Source organism: Gekko japonicus, unplaced genomic scaffold, assembly GCF_001447785.1.
Source record: "Gekko japonicus isolate JY-2015 unplaced genomic scaffold, Gekko_japonicus_V1.1 scaffold740, whole genome shotgun sequence".
NCBI classification, from domain to species: Eukaryota; Metazoa; Chordata; class Lepidosauria; order Squamata; family Gekkonidae; genus Gekko; species Gekko japonicus.
The window spans coordinates 170,291-185,509 of NW_015172576.1; the positions used below are offsets into that span (position 1 = coordinate 170,291).

At 44.3% G+C, this 15,219-nt stretch overlaps 1 protein-coding gene across 1 annotated transcript; it reads left to right on the forward strand.

Moving 5' to 3' along the window:
• The first annotated feature begins 546 nt into the window (after positions 1 to 546).
• On the forward strand, positions 547 to 14,810 carry LOC107118999 (guanine nucleotide-binding protein G(I)/G(S)/G(O) subunit gamma-10). Its single transcript, XM_015421419.1, has 3 exons — positions 547 to 882; positions 13,043 to 13,174; positions 13,772 to 14,810. Exons 1-2 carry the CDS (start codon positions 802 to 804, stop codon positions 13,166 to 13,168), a joined length of 207 nt encoding a protein of 68 aa, XP_015276905.1. The 5' UTR covers positions 547 to 801; the 3' UTR covers positions 13,169 to 13,174; positions 13,772 to 14,810.
• Positions 14,811 to 15,219: the final 409 nt, after the last annotated feature.

Below are 15,219 nucleotides of genomic sequence, written 5' to 3' on the forward strand. Positions count from 1 at the left end.
TTCTGGAGTGCCTGTAATGCATGCCAATGTTTTTTGCGGTGTTATTGTGTGTTTAATTCCCCTTCCGGGCTGTTCCAGGCTGTTCCGGAGGGATTTTGGCCTAGACAGGGTTAATAAAAGTGTGAGAGTTTTGTGTTTTCACTTCTAGAATACTGTTCTGGAGTGCCTGTAATGCATGCCACTGTTTTTTGCGGTACTGTTTGTTTGTTTAATGCCCGTTCCGGGCTGTTCCGGAGGTATTTTGGCCTAGACAGGGAATAAAAGAGTGAGAGTTTTGTGTTTTCACTTCTATAATACTGTTCTGGAGTGCCTGTAATGCATACCACTGTTTTTTGCAGTACTATTGTTTGTTTAGTGCCCCTTCTGAGCCGTTTGGGGTTTTACCCTGTCCCCGTAAAGTGGTTTATTTAGATCTTAGCCGGCTCACCGCTAGGTGGCTTCGTTTTATGAAAGTGCCGTTTTGTAAAACAAACAAACATACCAATTGGGGGGTGGGGGTGTACCCAATTTTCAGCTGCTTTCTCTGCAAGCAAGCGCGCACACAGAGAGACACCGCTCAAGCGTCCTCGCTAGTTTCTGCATCCCGCCTGCTTCGCTAGTGCTCCGAGCTCCTCCTGGCCCTTTGCCTTGCAATCGGCCAGCGAGGCAGGCGGGGGCTAGGGGGCGCTTGGCCGCTGCCTCCTCCCCCTTTGAGCTCAGTTCCTGCATCGGGAGAAGAGCTCCGCTTGTCTGGAAGTCCGGCGCCAGACGCCCGTTCGCCCGCCCGCCTGCCGACTCCCCGAGTTCTCCCCAGCTGCCAGCATGTCTTCCAACTCCAGCCTCAACACCATGCAGCGCCTGGTGGAACAGCTGAAACTGGAGGCCGGCGTGGAAAGGATCCGGGTAAGCGCGACTCGGAGGATCGCGGGTGGTTTAGACGATCGCCCGCAGGAATACAGGCGCCGCTGTCTGGCGGAGGAGGCGCTGGCTGGCTGGCTGGCTGGCTCCCGGGAGGAGGGAAGGAAGGAACCCGCCGCCGCTCCCTTTGCAAGAGGACTGGGTGGGCCCACAAAGAGCCCGGAGCGCTCCTTAGAGAGAGCGAGAGAGAGGCTTGGGGTCAAGCCTTTCGTTTTGTCTTCTCCGTAGCTCGGGTTAGCTGGGAGGAGACGAAGAATCCAGACGTTCTCCTCGCCCAGGAATCTGATTCCGGGGCCTGCGGGTGGGAACGTGCAACTCGCAGCTCTCTCTCTCTCTCTCTCTCTCTCTCTAATCATCCGTCGTAAGCAGTTGCTGCTGACCGGCAAGCCCCTTCCTGCCCTTACTTGACCCGAGTGGTCCTCTGCGTGACAAACGGAATGCGTGACTGTCGCCGGACCCAGCTGGGAACAGGCTCGACACGCAACCCAGACTTCCTCATAAAGTCTGTATTGTTTTAGTTCGCTCGGGGTCCCTTCCCCCTTTTGCAGCTGGCTCTTAGTATCTGCCGTTGAAACGTGCCTTTGTTCCCCAGGACAAGAGGCTTGAGCTGAGTTTGCGTGGCGCCCCCTTGCCTGTTCTGTCACAGGCATGGCCTTTGTGTCGGGGGACTTGGAGCCGAATCCTATAAGAGCTCAGGGACCTTTGCTGAGGCAAAGCTCTGTGGTAGAATTGCACCCAACAACCCCAGACCTGATTCGATGGCGCCCTCCTGCCTGGTTTGCCTGTTTCTTTTGAGGTCCAGTTTAGGTTAAGGCAGCAGATCTCCAGATGAAAATAAAAGTTAAGACGCTGCAGGCTGTGGAAGGTCAGTAGTTCAGCAGTTCGAGACCCGCATGATGGAGTGAGCTCCCGGCTCTAGTTCCAGCTCCTGCCAACCTAGTAGTTCGAAAGCAAGAAATTGCAAGTAGATAAATAGGTACCACTTCGGTGGGAAGGTAACAGCGCTCCGTGCGCCTTGGTGTTTAGTCATGCCGGCCACATGACCACGGAAATGTCTTCGGACAGCGCTGGCTCTTTGGCTTTGAAACAGAGATGAGCACCGCAACCCTAGAGTCAGATTCTACTGGCTTTCGATCAAGGGAACCTTTACCTTTTATCTCAGTAAAATGGCAGCGGGGGGGGGGGGGGAGCGGGGCTCGAATTGTAAAAAATTACCTTTTGTGCCGAGAAAAGTGGCGGGGGGGGGGGGGGGAAGTGTGGCTGCAATGAGTGCATAACGGTGCATCGCTAAAGAGAGTTTACACCCCACTAAGGACATTGACTTTCACTGATTTAGAAGGGTGTAACCCTGTTTAGGATGGCATTATATATGACACCCAAGTCCTTTCAGAAAGGTTCAGGCAGCAGCTCTGGTCCATAGAAAACCCTTCAAAACAAAAGTCGGATCTTCTATTATGTTCCTCCAGAGTAATAACAAGGCATTGTACAAGCATGTGGGTTTCCCCCAGCTCTTCATCATGCTAGGTGGTGGTGGTGGTGGAAACGGGGATATCTCATGCCACGGTCACACAAGGCCTGATGAAGAGGGCTTAACCACTCAAAAGTCTGCAGGCTGTTTTGTATTGTTGTGATTATTCCTAATAAAAGGTATTGTTTTTGGAAAGTTGATTCAGGAAGAAGGATTAGAAGGTAATGAAGAGAAATACTGTAGGCTTGCAGTCTGGGACAGGACCCAGTTAGAACAGGCATTTCTCTTTCTGTATTCCCAACCTCCCTGGCCTGGCAGACTTCCTCCTGAGTCCCTGCTAGACCCCTGCCCCTCAAGAGCTCCACTCGGGATCTGTCTCCCCACTGGACCTATGAAGCTGTTGCAGATGGGTATGTGGCAGCAGAATGGGGTGGAGGTGGAATGTGGCAGTTATATTTAGGACTGTGGGTGGAAGAATCACATTTATTAATGTTCCACCATATAAAACAATCCATACAAGTTGACAAATAATACAGAAAGGTTGCCTAGCTCTCTGCCTCCTACAACGGTTGTTTGATTTCAGGGAGTTTTTAACATAGGCGAGTATGAAACCCCCTACCTCCAGACAAAAGTGGTACAATCTATTCTAGGACCTTATTTTGCTACTGGGCCATGGACCATTCTTCCGTCTTAGGTGAACACATGAAGCTTGGGAAAAAATGTAAATAGGTGGGATCTTCCTATCGTTGTTGGTGGTAATGCAGCCATTCAAGGGCTGTGGAACAAAGTACTTACAGTGATTCATAAGATCTGTAATGTGAAGTTAGAGCTAGATCCCAAATGGCTATTATTGGATTTACCTTCTCATAAGGATATTGATACATCAAAGCTTAAGCTTATTTCAGCTTTGTTGGCAACAGCACATTTCTGTAGTGTGCTAAACTGGAAGAAGGATAAACCTCCATCTTTAACATTGTGAAAGGTTAAAATTTGGGACCTTATGGTTATGGAGAAGATCTCTTTAATGGTTAACCCTACAGATTCAGGTCCTAAGTTATTTCACTTTTTGGACAAGTGGATGCCTTATTTCTTATATGGAGGGAATGAGAAGTCATAAAGGTGGGGAAATCCCTATCAGATATAGGTTGCTTTAAAAATAGTTGCTCCATCTATATTTCCTGTAACAATGTGTTTTATTTGCTTGTAGGACTTAACATCATGTCCATAGTTTTCACTCTATGATATTTGTTGTGTTCTACTTGATTTTATGTATGTTGGAATTTGTTTTGTTTTTAAGATGTTTAAAATAATTTTTTTAAAAAAAAAAAGCCACATGAAGCTGCCTTATAATGAATCAGACTATGAGACCATCAAGGTCAATACTGTCTACTCCAACAGGCAGCAGCACTCCAGGGTCTTAGGACTTCAACCTTGATCCTTTCAACTGGGAATGCCAGGGTTTGGACCTGGGACCCTCTGCATGTCAAGCAGATACTGTACCACTGAGCCATGATTGACTTCCCGCTATCTTGTCTGGGATTCTTTGCTCAGATTGGCCGCAACTCTTCTTGCGAGGCTTTGTTCAAGCCCTGCTTTGCAAGTTCTGTGACCTAGAGATGCCAGGAATCACACTCGCAAAGAAGGAGCTCTACAACTGAGCAATGGGCCTTAGGTTGAACAGATGGCATTTTGATTGCTGGTATCAGCAGAGATGCTTACTTCATGAACATGGCTTGTATTGATTATACCTCTCTTTAACTTCTCACAGCTTATGGTCAACAATGAGGTTATAACTGGTTCTGAAGGTTTTATTAGTAAGCTTGAAGGAAGAGTTTGGACACAAGCAATTTATAAAATGTTCTAATCATAACAATTTCCCAGAACAGTATGGAACTTTCTGGACTGATGAAAAGGATAAGGATTCCTATAACTATTGGGCTTTTAGAAAACAGAAATCAGCAGTGGGCACTCTCAGTGTAATCTTTCCAAGGTCACCAGCCAAAGCCTCCTCTTATGTTGAGAGACTGGATTCTGTATGCATTTCAGGGCTTATTTCTGTTTAGGGATAGCATTGTTCAGAGACCTGACTTTACATAATTTGTCACTACAAGTTTGGGAATAGACATTTGTTTGGTGTCTTGTAAAAGGGCCTTCATGTGAATACACATGGACATCTAGAATCCTGATAAAAATTGGATTTTTTTTAAAAAAGCGATCGATGTGCTCCCAAAGGATGGTTATATATGGACAAATGTTGTGTTTGTGGACTATTAACTTTTGCAGACTTACTGGTAAAGTATCCTAGAAAAGCCTGGAGGAAGTAGTCGTAGATTGATATAAAACACATTTTTTAATTCCACTCTTAATAATTCCTTTCTTTCTTTTTTTTGAACCCCCGGAGGGGATTTTTTATTATTTTTTATATCACTACAAAAACTATAACAGAAGAAAAAGGAAAACTACATTTACGGGATAAAGTAAAGTACCCACTACTAACTAAAAACCCAAGAGAGGAGATCCTCCTACTAGCTTAATTATATCAAATCTTCCCATCATTAATCCCATTACAAACTGAGTCAAACATTTAAAATACTTTCCCTTTAAAGCTTAAAATTTAACTGTCTAAACACAGTACCCCCAATCATCCCATTTCAAAGTTCTCAAAGGCACAATTCAGAGCCTTTACTTCTCCTTTCCCCTTCTTCCGTAATTTATAAGGACTTTTTGGGGCTGCTGCCCCTTGCTCTGCCAGAGAGTCCTCTCTGAAAGAACCTGAGTCTAGCTCGCCACTGGACTTGCTGTCCTCTTCTTTTTTGCCATCCTCTGACTTTCCCAACTGGACCCTTAGAAATTCTTGAGCTTTCATAACCGAGTCAATCTTTTCTTTTTTGTCCTTAATCTTGAAAGTGACGCCTTCTGGAAATAACCATTTATATCCAATTGAATTTGTCTGAAGAAAAAGCACAAGTTCTTTATACTTCTTTCTCCATTGTCTTACTTCAAATGGAATGTCCTTTAATACTCTGATAGTATTCTCTCCCACTTTCAGGGATATTCCAGAAACCACTTTCAGGATTGCATCCCTCACATGCCTCTTCGAGAATCTTACAACAATTTCCCCAGGCAGATTATTTTTCTTTATATAGCCTGAATATGATCTATAGACCACATCCATATCTCTTAGCAACTATTCCACCTTCATCTCTGTCACTGGGGCTAATAATTCGCTCATCACTTCTTTAAGATTCTCCCCCTTATTCTCTGGCATGCCCTGGAAGCGAAGGATCATGTTGGCCTTTTCCATTGAGAGGTAATACATTGAGTCATTGTTGACATCTGTTCCTTGAAGTTATTCAGCTGTTCCATCAGAGGGCGCATGTATTCCGCTATAGATCTTGCCACCTCACTGGTAGCTTCCGGTTTCGGGCTCTCAGTCCCTTTCGCTTTCAAAAGTTTTTCTTTGTCCTTCTTCCCTGCCATCTTTATCATTTGTTTACTTTCGCAATTTTTTTAAAAGTCTCTGAATATGCGCTTGAACTCGCTCTGGTAAGTACTTCTAGACAGTTTCCTTCGTGTTTTCTTCTGCTCCCCCCCCAATCGTTCAAAAGTTCATATGCATGGGAGGCGTCCCTCTCCCGCTCGCCTTTTTCCCGTTCAGTGGGGTGGGGTGGGAAGCTATCTTTTTTCTTTTAAAACGCTTTAAAACTGACTCACGTTCATAGTTGGTCTTTCGACCTCGCTTTCAGCTTCATTTCTGATGCTCGATCTCCTGCGCTTGCCCCAGTCAGCATCACTTAAGTCCATTCGGTCTCACAGCACGTCGGAACGAAGAGGCGCCTCAATTCTCCGGCATTCCGCCGTCGAAGAGGCCACCTCTTTTAAGTTCCATGTCCAGGGTCCCTTTGCCGAGCCCCTGGGGGGGTTAGCGAGCCTGTGCACCCCCTCCTTCGGCTGGAGTGCAGCTTCACCCCCCGGGAGGTGAGTCTGCTAGCGCACCGCCATAAACCGGAAGTCTTCTCTTAATAATTCCTGTGCACTATAGTAATCTTATACTTTTTGTTCCTTTTAAACATTGTTATTGCACTTCTTCAATTTTATTACAGTAGACAAAACAAAACATAGCTTTTGGAACATGTTATTCCAGAACATGATAAGCAATATTATAAAAAGCAGTTGTCAGTTATTCTACATTTACAAAGCCATAAATAGGAGGTTGGTTTCCTTGAAATCTCATGTAAAACCATTTTTCTAAAGGTAGAGAGATGTCCAATAAAGATAGATGATTTTAAAAGTTAATTACAAATTCTGTATCTTCTTCACTTTTTAAAATCCTGATAAAATATACACAGGTTCTGCTGGAATTCTTTTCTTATTATGTCTACTTTGCTCCATAATAAAATTGGAGTTTTATTTCAGCACGAATTTATTCTGGCATAAGCTGTTGTGAGATGCATCTGACAAAGTGGGCTTCTGTCCACAAAAGCTTATGCTTGAATAAATTTTGTTGATCTCTGTGGTGCCATTTGGTCTCCCGTAACTGCAGCAGACTGCAGACTACCATGACTACCTGTCTGAAATTATGTTTAGCAATAGTTTCTTTAAAAACTTAATTTTATAGCTCTAAAATATATATCCAAAAACCCGTGGACAATCCACTTCTTCAATGATATCATGATTCTAATTGTGAATCTGTTTTGCTGGGGTCAAATAACCGTTGATAATACTTCCAAAAAGTTATCTCTCACTCAGATAACCGCGTACGTAAACCAGTTATTCCAGATCCAGTTCCACTTATCTTAGGTCACCAAGCCGGGATCTCTTGCCCACTTTCTTCCCCTTTCTGAATGGCGTTACAGTCAGGCCACGCTCACAATGGTGCTATCATATTTTTTAATAATATCCAGTGTCCCAGTACTTAGCACAACGTGGTTAGATGTCTGCATCACTGAATCCCAATCCATCTTGCTATCTGTACTACTAAAACTAGAAGATGTGTTTTGATGAAGCCTTATAGAAAGCTAGGCAACATCAGAACAGCAGCTCGTTCGTATCCAGTATGGCCGATCCAGAGTTTAGCTACTCAGCTCATGCTGTTAGCGGACGGTCACCTCTGTTGACACATTTGTGTCAGCTTGATGTGTAAAGGCCATAAGCAATGTGCAGTTGGGTGACTTGCATTTCCCTCACTCAAACATCATTGTGCCTGGGGGGCATTTAGATGCCACAAATTCAGCCCTGACCTGGCTGCCAATAAAACAAAGGAGAAATTGGTGACTGTATTAAAAGTGGCCTTTTGGGAACATGCAGTTAGTTACTAATTACGATGCTTTCCCTGCTGGTATTTGTATAATGAGGATGCAGCTGTCTTATTGTTATTAATCATTTACATATTGTTCATTATCACGAATTATCTGTTTATGCACATTCATCTCTTCTTAACCCTTGAGTCTTCCCTTTTATCCATGCTAAAACATTCAATTTATGGGGCCGTGGTTCAATGGCAGAGCATCTGCTCAGCGTGCAAAAGGTCCCAGGTTCAATCCCTGGCTTCTCCAGTTAGCAGAATCAGGGAGGAGGTGATGTGAAAGATCTCTGCCTGACACCCAGAAGAGATTCTACCAGTTCAGATAAAACAATAACTTTGACAGGCCAATGGTCTCAATCAGTAGAAGGCAGCTTGTGTATTCCCAGGGCTATTTTTGGGCAGGAACACACAGGAACGTACAGCCGGAGATTCCCAGCCTGGGTACTGGTGTCCCACCACCATCACATTCTAGAAGGCTTCCCCACTTGCATATGTTTGGAGTTTGGGGGGTGGGGGGTATTTTATGTGTGTGTATGTCTGCACCTGGAAGTCATGGTGACCTCTGGTGACTGACCCCTACTGGGGGCCTGGAGGAAATTCAGAGAGGTGGTTGAAAGCCTGCCTCTGTCCTCCCGACTTGGTATTCCGAGGAGGTCTCCCATCCAAGTACTAACCACAGTCACCCCTGCTTAGCTTCCAAGATCTGACGGGATCAGGCTTGCCTGGGTTATCCAGGTCAGGGCTTGCGGATCTTTTGATTCTGTAAATTTCTGTCAATCAAATGATGGCTTTCCTGTCTTTCAGTCACAAACTTTGAGATTCTGATATGATACCTTCCCAGACAAGAGGCAGCTTGGAAGATGATGGGAATACTATGTGTACATGCCAGTTTGATTCATGTCACTATAACTAATGAGACAGTGGAAACAGAAGGACATTTCCGTAGGGAGGGAGACTGACAGATGACTCTCATTAATCGTTGTGATGGGAGACCACAGATGTGGTGATAAAAGGAAATTCATAGCTCAATCCAATTAAGCAGAAAGGCAAGTTTGCAATGAAATCTGATTTCTTAGGTTTTATGGCTTTTATTAAATTTTCTCATATGGAATCCCAACACTTTTTACTCCCCTTCCGTAGGTTATTTCCAGAACGTTGACTTTGTATTAATTTCGCCTTATCTGTACCCAAAGTTCAACCAGCTTTTCCACTATAAAGCCATAAAACAATTTGCTGTATAAACAGACCATTCTCAGATCTTGCCTACGTACAGTATAAATGTGTCCCACTGTTATTACAGCCAGATGGACTTTAGTTTAAAAAAATTAAATTAACTTTAATTGGAGTTCATGCTCAAGGGGCTTTAGAAGTAACTCACACTTTCCTGGTTAAAGTGGCTGGCTAGGATCTTGGAGATCCAAGTTCTAATCCCCATTCTACCATGGAAACTCACTGGGACACCTTCAGCCCGTCACTCTCTCAGTCTAACTTATCTCACAAGATGGCTGTTGTGAGGATAGAAAGGAGGGGAAAACAGTGTAGGCTGCTATAGGTCTCCATCTGAGGAGAAAAGCTATATATAAATGAACAACTACACCTCTTTCTAAGGAGTCATTATTATTATTATTTAATTAATTTAATTTATACCCTGCTCCAGGGGTCATTTCGTAGAAAAAGAGCTAGGGGAACTCATTAGCATAACTCATTAGCATATGCCACACCCCCTGACATCAGGGGCCCGGTGGTGGACCTGCAAGGCCAGCAGGAGTGCGAGGAAGCCCCGCCAAGGCCCTCCCTGGCCCCAGGCAGGCAGGGGTGGGGAGAGGCAGGGAGGAAGCAACTTACCCTCCCTCTTCTCCTGCCTCCTCCTGGCTGAATGAGGGCTGGAAGCGGGGCGGCCGGAAGCAGGGGGCGGGGCTTCATCATGTGCCCCGCCCCCTGCACCTCACCCGGGGAAACTGCGTTCCCCCGCATTCCCCCCCCGAAATGACCTCTGCCCTGCTCTATCCCACGAGTGGGCTCAGGGCAGCTTAGAACATAAAATCCACAAAGCAATAAAAGCAATAAAATAGATGGCACAGTTATACAGTAACTGAAAAACCCATGCCTCATGTCAGGCGGATATAGGTACCCCAGGAAGATCCAGTGCCCAAATTGTATCGTCTAGAGCAGCAGGGCACTGGGAAGGCGCCATGTACAGGGGAGGCCACAATAGTTGAACGTCCTCCGCCTCTACCAAAAGCCTGGTGGAACAGCTCTGTTTAACAGGCCCCGTGGAACTGTAATAAGTCCCGCAGGGCCCTAAGCATGTCCCGCCAGGTTGCTGCAAGGGCTGAAAAAGCCCTTGCCCTGGTTGAGCCTTAGCGGACATGCCTTGGACCAGGGATCACCAGGAGGTGCTGATCGAAAGAGCGTAAAGCTCTTATGCGGAGAGGCTCCTATGCGGAGAGGCGGTCCCGCAGGTGTGATGGTCCCAGGCTGCATAGGGCTTTAAAGGTCAAGACCATAACCTTGAACCGGATCCAGTATTCGATCGGCAGCCAGTGCACTGGCTGAATGCACACCCGCAAAGGCGTCGCCGTCAGCAAGCGTGCCATCCTAAGCACAGTTACACTTTTCTAAGCTCATTGACTTCAGGTGACTTACAAGGGTCTACCTCTGCTTAGGACGGCACTGTCACTTGCAGGATTGTGCAGTTTGTCTTCCCAAGCCACTCTGTGTAAGTGATACAGGATTTGGGAAATGTACCTCTCCATCCTGCCAGTTAAGATCTGCCTAACAGACCCTTTTCTCTGTGCCCATGCCTTCAGCAGTGAGGCAGGCGACAACCAAAGACAGGGCTTTTTCAGTAGGGGTACCTGATCTGTGGAATGCCCTTCCCCTTGAGGATCTAGAGTGCCAAACCATTACTGTTTGCCCGGGCTTCTAATTAAGGAGTTGGTCTCTAAAATCTCTTCCTAGTGTGATTTTAATCTAAAAAATTGTTAAGTTTGTTTTTTGTAAGCTGTCTCGGTCAGGCTCCCCAGGAGAAGTGGCCTAAGAATTCCATAAATAAACAAATAAATGTAAATATCCCCAACAAGACTTTTTCAAGTTGGGGGAATGGTGTGGTGGGAAAGGCTTAAATCCTGCATGCCATGCTTGCAAATTGAGTTAGACCCCCATGTGCCTGGGCATCAAGCTCTAAGCACAGAGCTCCCAGAGTATATCTGTTGACAGGACCTGTGGAAGGTGTGTAGGGTACATAAGGACTTAGTAACGTGCGAATGTGCCCAAATAAATTTTGAAGTAAGCATGGGTTGAAGGGCTACTGAAACAGGGCTCTTTAACTCGCTCCTCCCTAGTACAAAGAGCAGAAGAGCTGCAGGAGAGGTTCTCCCCAGAGCTTCTGTTGCTGGGCTGATGCTTTTAAAGACCTCTTTGCCGTCCACCAGATCTGGCTGTGCATCAGATAACTAACGAATTAAACAAACAAAATACAAACCTTTATTGGCATAACAACAGCGGCCTTGGTTCAGGGATAACTAACAAATTAAATACATTTGTTTTGTCTTCGTGTGACACTGTTCAGAGCTGAACTGGCTGTGAGACCCGTATCATTAAAGTAAAGTAAAGTAATGAAAGCAGTTTGGCACATGGATCCTCAACACAGTACTAGTTAGGATACATCATGGTTCCCAACTAGAATACAGCTTGCAGAGTTTGTTTAATGCTCTGTCTTGTGATCACTTCTGACTCCTTTCATACTTCCCTCTCCCCCTTAATGGCTATAAATTTTGGGTATCTCAGGCAAAAGCATTTCATTTTAACAGGCAGGCATTTTCATTTTAATACCACTCCTGACAATCTTTGCCCTCAAGGCTGACGTTTCCAGGCCAGCATTTTGCTCTAGGGTATTGATGGCAGTTGTTTTAGCTTCAAAGCCCATGGAAAAAAAGAAATTCCCGACTGCTTAAAATAAATCCACAGCTCAAAATCAGAGCACTGGCCAAGTCATTCTTGGCCCGGGGGGAGGGGTGTTAGAAAAATATATATAAAATCACAGTACCTTTTAACATGAGGTGACATTGGAAGCATCCAAATCTGATACAAATAGGTTAACTACCAAAAGTATTCTTTGCATGGGGAGAATTGCATAAAAGGATGCAGGGATGCTAATGATCATGTCACACTTCACATTTAATGCTACGATAACTAGTAAGATGTCACCAAACAATGGGAATAGTGTTTGGAAACGTGGCCATAAAATTAGGCCCTAGCAAACAGCATTGGCAATTGTCAGCTCAGGTTTCTTTCTGTTGCTGTGTCATATAACACGTGATTTTGAGGATCTGTAATTTGATCCTTGGTGTGTCATTTAGCTTCAAAAAGCAGACATGGGGAGTGGGGGAAGGTAGTGAGTCAGTTTATTCTTACGGTCTTCAACCAGTACAATCCAATCAATTTGAAATACCATGAAAAAGAATCCCCAAGATTCTATAATAACCAGAAAAAGCTCATAAGACCATAAAAGTTTAAGGGTTATAAAAAAAAATTGTTATAAAAGAGAGGAATAGAACTGCCTTTTCAAACCTAAAGGGGAAGGTATGTATTGTGGCTTCAGTGCTGGGGCATTTAACTCCCCTCACCAAGCAGTTTCCCCAATCAAAACGGTCCCCACCTTTTAGCCTGATGGGGGGAAAGCAGGTACCTATCTTCCCTCGCCCGGACTTATGCATTGACTCCAGGGAGTGACATTCCCACTGGGCAGGCAAGTTCTCCAGAAGTGTGGAAAGTTCAGGCAGGAAGTCAGCTGTCCTTCACAGTCAGTGCTCTGTTTGTGCACTTGCATCAACTCATATAGAGATCTTCCAGCTGTTCCTCCCAAGCACTTTGAACAGTTGAAGGTTTGCAGCAGTGTATAAACAGTAAACAGATCCTAATCATCTAACACATTACATTCCTAGCCCCAATCCTTATCTTCCTCCTTGCTGCTTTTTGTGGCTAAACTGCACAAGGGGGAGGGTCTGATCAGGAGCCTCCAGTGCCATGTATAATTTGGCTCTGGGTTCCTTGAGGCCCTTAGTTATGTCTCCTGCCATGTGTGTTTGCAGCCGCCGCCATGAAATTCATAGGTTAATTGCGCTTCGTACAAAGGACAGGTTTCTGTTGCATATTAGTTTTCATGGACGACCCCAGGACTTGGCGTTATCTGTTGAGACATGCATCTTGGTCTTGTGAAATCCAGTGTCACAGAGTCACGAATCTCCAGTTATAACACGGTTTCCACGTTGAGAGCCACAGGATGGTTCTCACGTGGCATTTTGTGATGGTTTCTATCTCCGGTAACTCATTTGTCATTCCGGCTGTTGTGTGTGTTTTCAATGGTCCAGGTTTCCCAGGCAGCTGCAGAGCTTCAGCAGTACTGTATGCAGAATGCCTGCAAAGATGCGTTGCTGGTTGGAGTCCCTGCGGGAAGCAATCCGTTTCGGGAGCCCAGGTCCTGTGCATTGCTCTGAAGACAGGTAGGATCCTTGTGGAAGGATCTTTGCTGCGGCTCTCTTTAAGAGTGTAGGTCAGGATTTGTCATGCAGAAAAGGAAGAGGCTTGGTTCTTTAGGATTACAGTCAAGAGAGTAAGGGGATGCTCCAGAGTATATCCCTTTCATTTTCCCTGAACAGGTGAGAATTGCTTTTGACATCTGTGGGGAAATTTAAAGTCCTTGGCAGCACAATGGCTGTTACAGCAAAGCTATGCTCCACCTTGTGGTTGTGTGGCATGGAACCCATTGCCTGGGATCTCACAGGAGGTATGCTTTCACAAGTTATGGTGAACACATGTACATCTTGCATGGATATGCGTACATCTTTTAGTAAGAAAGAGCCAACCTGCATGCACCTTAGAAATGAAGCTGGGGACCAGTACTTGGATAAATGTGCAGTTTCAATCACAGCTGTACAGATGTTGATATGAGAAACACTCAACACATTTATAAAGAAGGATCAGCTGTACACAGTGCATAGATCGTACATGCAAATGCAAGAGTAATTAGGAGTCTTGTTAACTGGTGAACAGAAAGAGAAAGACCACCTTTTAATAACCTTTTCTTCCTACTGTTGCAGGCAAGGTTAAATTCTCTTCAAGCATGAGAGGAATCCCGGCCGCCTTCCTGGTTTCAGCAAACATTTTCTCTCTTGCTATGCCTGTATTTTTGTGTGGCCAAAATGGTGTCTTTAGATATTTGTTAGTATGACTGATCATTCTTAGTAACTGATATTTCACTAATAATTGTATAAAGCATTTAATAAGAAAAATACTTTCCTTTTGTAATGGAGTCCACTTCTTTTTTCCACATTTCTCTGAGATGTTTACATTTTAGAAAAAGGTAATTATCAAATCAAAATGACTTGTTCCTTTGTTTTGTTGTGCCTGAGTGAGATGCTCATTAGCTACCTTCCTGGTTTCTGTCTTCTAAGTAAGGATGCGCACTGTGGTCATGATTCAGCTAAAGTGATGCCTTGCACACATTTATTTAGGAATACGCCCCACAAAACTCAGTGGGACATTTTTCTGAATAAAAATGCATAAGATCGGGTTGCACGTCCCATTGATTTCAGTGGGAAATCTTGAAGTACATTCTAAACTTTTTTTAAAAAATCAAGTGCTTGATTTAAAAGTGTTTTAACTTTAGCTGGACTGTGCCCAGTTTTTGTAAGAGGACCGTGCCTATCTATGTCTTATGGAAGGACTATTTTTCTTCATAAAAATATGAGGTTTTGCTATTCTTAAAATCTGTGGGTGACAATGTACAGAAATAGCTGATACCATCTGTAATACATGTTTGCCACGGACGATCCAGTGTATTTTTTATTATGCTCCTACAGAAGACTGTTTTTAAAGTGTCTAACGTGCAGCTCGGTGAATAAACACTACGCAAGACAAATGCAAGCGGTTCCATACAGTAGATTTTTCAAGGTTTAAAATGTTATTGAAGCCTCTAGAAGTCTCTTTGAGTTTGGGGGTCGGGTGCCTTTGTTTTTCTTTTTTTTTTTTTTACTGAGCACTTTTACGCAAACACTGTTTACTTTTTGAAAATGTTTTGTTTACACGCCATTGTTTGTATTAATATATTAGAAGCTTAAATGAAATAAAAAATTCCTTCCCTAATTCCTTGGTGGATATTATTCATTGTATGACAAAGGAAGCTTGTTTTGCTTCCGTCCCTGGAATGCATGGAATTTGCATTTTTCTCAGCTGCTATGCACCAAGTTGATGTTTTCACTGAATTATCGACCACGATTCCTAAGATTATTTTCCAGGATAGCCACCACCAGGTGAGACTCCCATAAGTGTTGATGAGAAGGTAGAATTCTTTGACCCATCATGTATCAGTTGACACTTTCATCTGCAATTCTGTTGCCTTCCCATTAACACAGTGTTGGAACTCCTTTGAGTACACTGGGTTTATTATCCTTATACTGCAGTTTGAATCTAGTGATTTTGATGGATTTAGGCGGGGGTAATGAGGTTTGCCAGCAGGCCTAGAGGAAAGGGTTCTTTCCGTTTTATA

Excerpts from the sequence above, each read along its gene's own strand:
- LOC107118999 (XM_015421419.1), top strand. The coding sequence starts at position 802 with ATGTCTTCCAACTCCAGCCTCAACACCATGCAGCGCCTGGTGGAACAG. Across the intron at positions 883-13,042 it reads CCGGCGTGGAAAGGATCCGG|GTTTCCCAGGCAGCTGCAGA; the intron begins GTAAGCGCGACT and ends TCAATGGTCCAG.